The 2,556-nt window shown below is 43.0% G+C and overlaps 1 protein-coding gene across 1 annotated transcript in view; it reads left to right on the top strand.

The window, feature by feature from the left end:
• CREB3L3 (cAMP responsive element binding protein 3-like 3) overlaps nt 1–2,556 on the top strand; it is a 38,702-nt gene that overhangs the window by 31,522 nt on the left and 4,624 nt on the right. The window contains exon 8 of the mRNA XM_015420539.1: nt 734–818. Coding sequence (XP_015276025.1) covers nt 734–818 — 85 coding nt within the window. The remainder of the gene's footprint in view (nt 1–733; nt 819–2,556) is intronic.

The following is a 2,556-nucleotide window of genomic DNA, read 5'->3' as shown; positions in this document are numbered from 1 at the left end:
ACGGCTTAGGATATTTTACATCAAGGTCTTTGGAACATGGTGGGGTGGGCAACTTTAAGGCCTCTTGGCCACAGACTGTCTACCTCTTATTTTCTACCAGGACCCTGATGGCTCTGTCTGTTTCAAGAGCCAGTTTGGTGTAGTGGTTAGGAGCGTGGACTCTGATCTGGGAGAACAGGGTTTGATTCCCCACTCCTCCACATGCAGCTGCGGTTGTGACCTTGGGTCAGTGACAAGTTCTTTCAGAGCTGTTCTCGAGCAGTCGGAAGAGCTCTCTCAGCCCCATCTACCCCACAGGGTGTCTGTTGTGGGGAGAGGAAGGGAAAGGAGATTGTAAGCTGCTCTGAGACTCCAAGTGAAGGTAAAGGTAAAGGCAAAGGTTTCCCTTGCTCGAAAGCCAGTCAAATCTGACTCTAGGGATGCGGTGCTCATCTTCGTTTCCAAGCCGAAGAGCCAGCGCTGTCCAAAGATGTTTCCGTGGTCATGTGGCCGGCATGACTAAACGCCGAGGTGCACGGAACACTGTTACCTTCCCACCGAAGGGGTACCTATTTATCTACTTGCAGTTTCTTGCTTTCGAACTGCTAGGTTGGCAGGAGCTGCGGCACGCGGGTCTTGAACTGCTGAACTACTGACGTTCCAGCCTGCAGTTCAGTGTCTTAACCACTTGAGCCACCACAGCTCCTCAAAGAATATGTATAAATCCAATCTCTTCTTCTTCATTGTCTCCCAGGTCCCTCCTCCAGCAGCTGAAGAAACTTCAAGTGTTGGTGATTCAGTCCAGCAGCAAAGCAGCTCAGACTGGCACTTGTGTTACGGTACACAGGCAATTTCACCATTCCATAAGGTTGATTTAGGATGCAGACAGACAGACAGATAGAACAAATGAACAACAGAGTCTCAAAAGAAGTGGCAAAATCGGTAGTGGAACATGCCGTCGAGTTGCAGCTGACTTAGGTGACCCTGTAGCGTTTTCAAGGCACGAGGTGAACGCAAGTGGTTTGCCATTGCCTGCCTCGCCACAACAGCCCTGGACTTCCTCGGTAGGCTCCCACCCAAGTACTAATCAGGGCTGGCCCTGTTTGGCTTCTGAGAGTGGATGGGATTGGGCTAGCCTGGGCCATCCAGGTCAGGGGTGTGTAAAAAGAAATGAAATCAAGAACATTTCCTCTAGGAGATGGATGGGAGGGCACAGCGCCTGCAGTCGTTTGAGAGCTGAGCTCCGAGCGACTGATCATTTCTTCAGACTTAAAGGGTCTCTGAACAATCAGAGACCACCCCACGCTCCAGGGAAGGAGTAGTGGGGGGCAGGGGGCTTGAGCTGAGGTCCCAGTGAGACGGCAACTCACTGGGAGACCTAATTAGCTCGCTCTGAAGCAAGCCGGAGGAAGAAGCTCACTGTGGTGGGCAGAGCTGTTGCTGCCATGAGATCAAGAGGCTGACAAGCATTTTTTTATTATTATTATTTTTTTATCCTCGCTTTTTTACCACTCCATACAAATTTATCGCATATTTTGCCAAATTCCATAAAAAAAAAGCGAGGATAAAAAGAAAGAACATGCAGGATAAAAAAGAAAGAGGCGGCTTTGGAATGCCAAACTGGAAACTATATTACAAAGCAGCTGCTTTAATTTGGATAAAGGACTGGATAACATTAGAAAATAACAGATTATTGAAATTAGAAGGTCATAACCTTCTAATGGGTTGGCATAATTATATATGGTATGAAGATGTTAAAATTATTAAAAACTTTCTACAACATACCATAAGAGGGTCATTGATGATAATATGGAAAGAAATTAAAACACGACTATATTCGAAAACCCCAAAATGGGTGGCACCCATAGAAGCCTCTGCAATCTCAACAATAGTTGAAAAAAACTTTATGTTATCATATGAAGAATTATTGGACTCAACCAATAACTTAAAAACGGAAGAGCAAATGCTGAAACAAAACATTAAATTTTCATGGTGGGAGAAGGCACAACTAACCACCAGATATAAAATGGATAAAAAGAGGGGCTTCTACAGTGAAAGAAACGAACTAGATAAAATATGGTTGTCATCCAGCGACAAATTGATTCAGAAAATATACCGGCTGTTAATGGAAGACTACATACCAGATGGAGAGATTAAAAGAACAATGTCAACATGGGAGAAAGACTTACATAAAACAATTAATATTGATCAATGGAAGAAGATGTGGAACTCAATAAAACTAATGAAAGCAATTCCATATAAAGAGAATATCTATAAGATGTTCTACAGATGGCATTGGACTCCCGAAAAATTAGCAAAATGTTATCCAAATATGAATAGGAACTGTTGGAAATGTAAAAGAAATGTAGGAACATATATACATATGTGGTGGAATTGTGATATAATTCAAAAATATTGGAAGAAAGTCTATAGTTTGATAACTGAAATAACGGGGATACAGGTATTATTTACTCCAGAAACTGCTCTATTAAACATGCTACCCATATCACATAATAGGGCAAGTAAATACTTCATAGTTTATTTCTTTACGGCAGCGAGAATATTGTTAGCCAGTAA

Source organism: Gekko japonicus, unplaced genomic scaffold, assembly GCF_001447785.1.
Source record: "Gekko japonicus isolate JY-2015 unplaced genomic scaffold, Gekko_japonicus_V1.1 scaffold632, whole genome shotgun sequence".
Taxonomy (NCBI): Eukaryota; Metazoa; Chordata; class Lepidosauria; order Squamata; family Gekkonidae; genus Gekko; species Gekko japonicus.
This window is presented reverse-complemented; position numbering and strand designations above follow the sequence as displayed.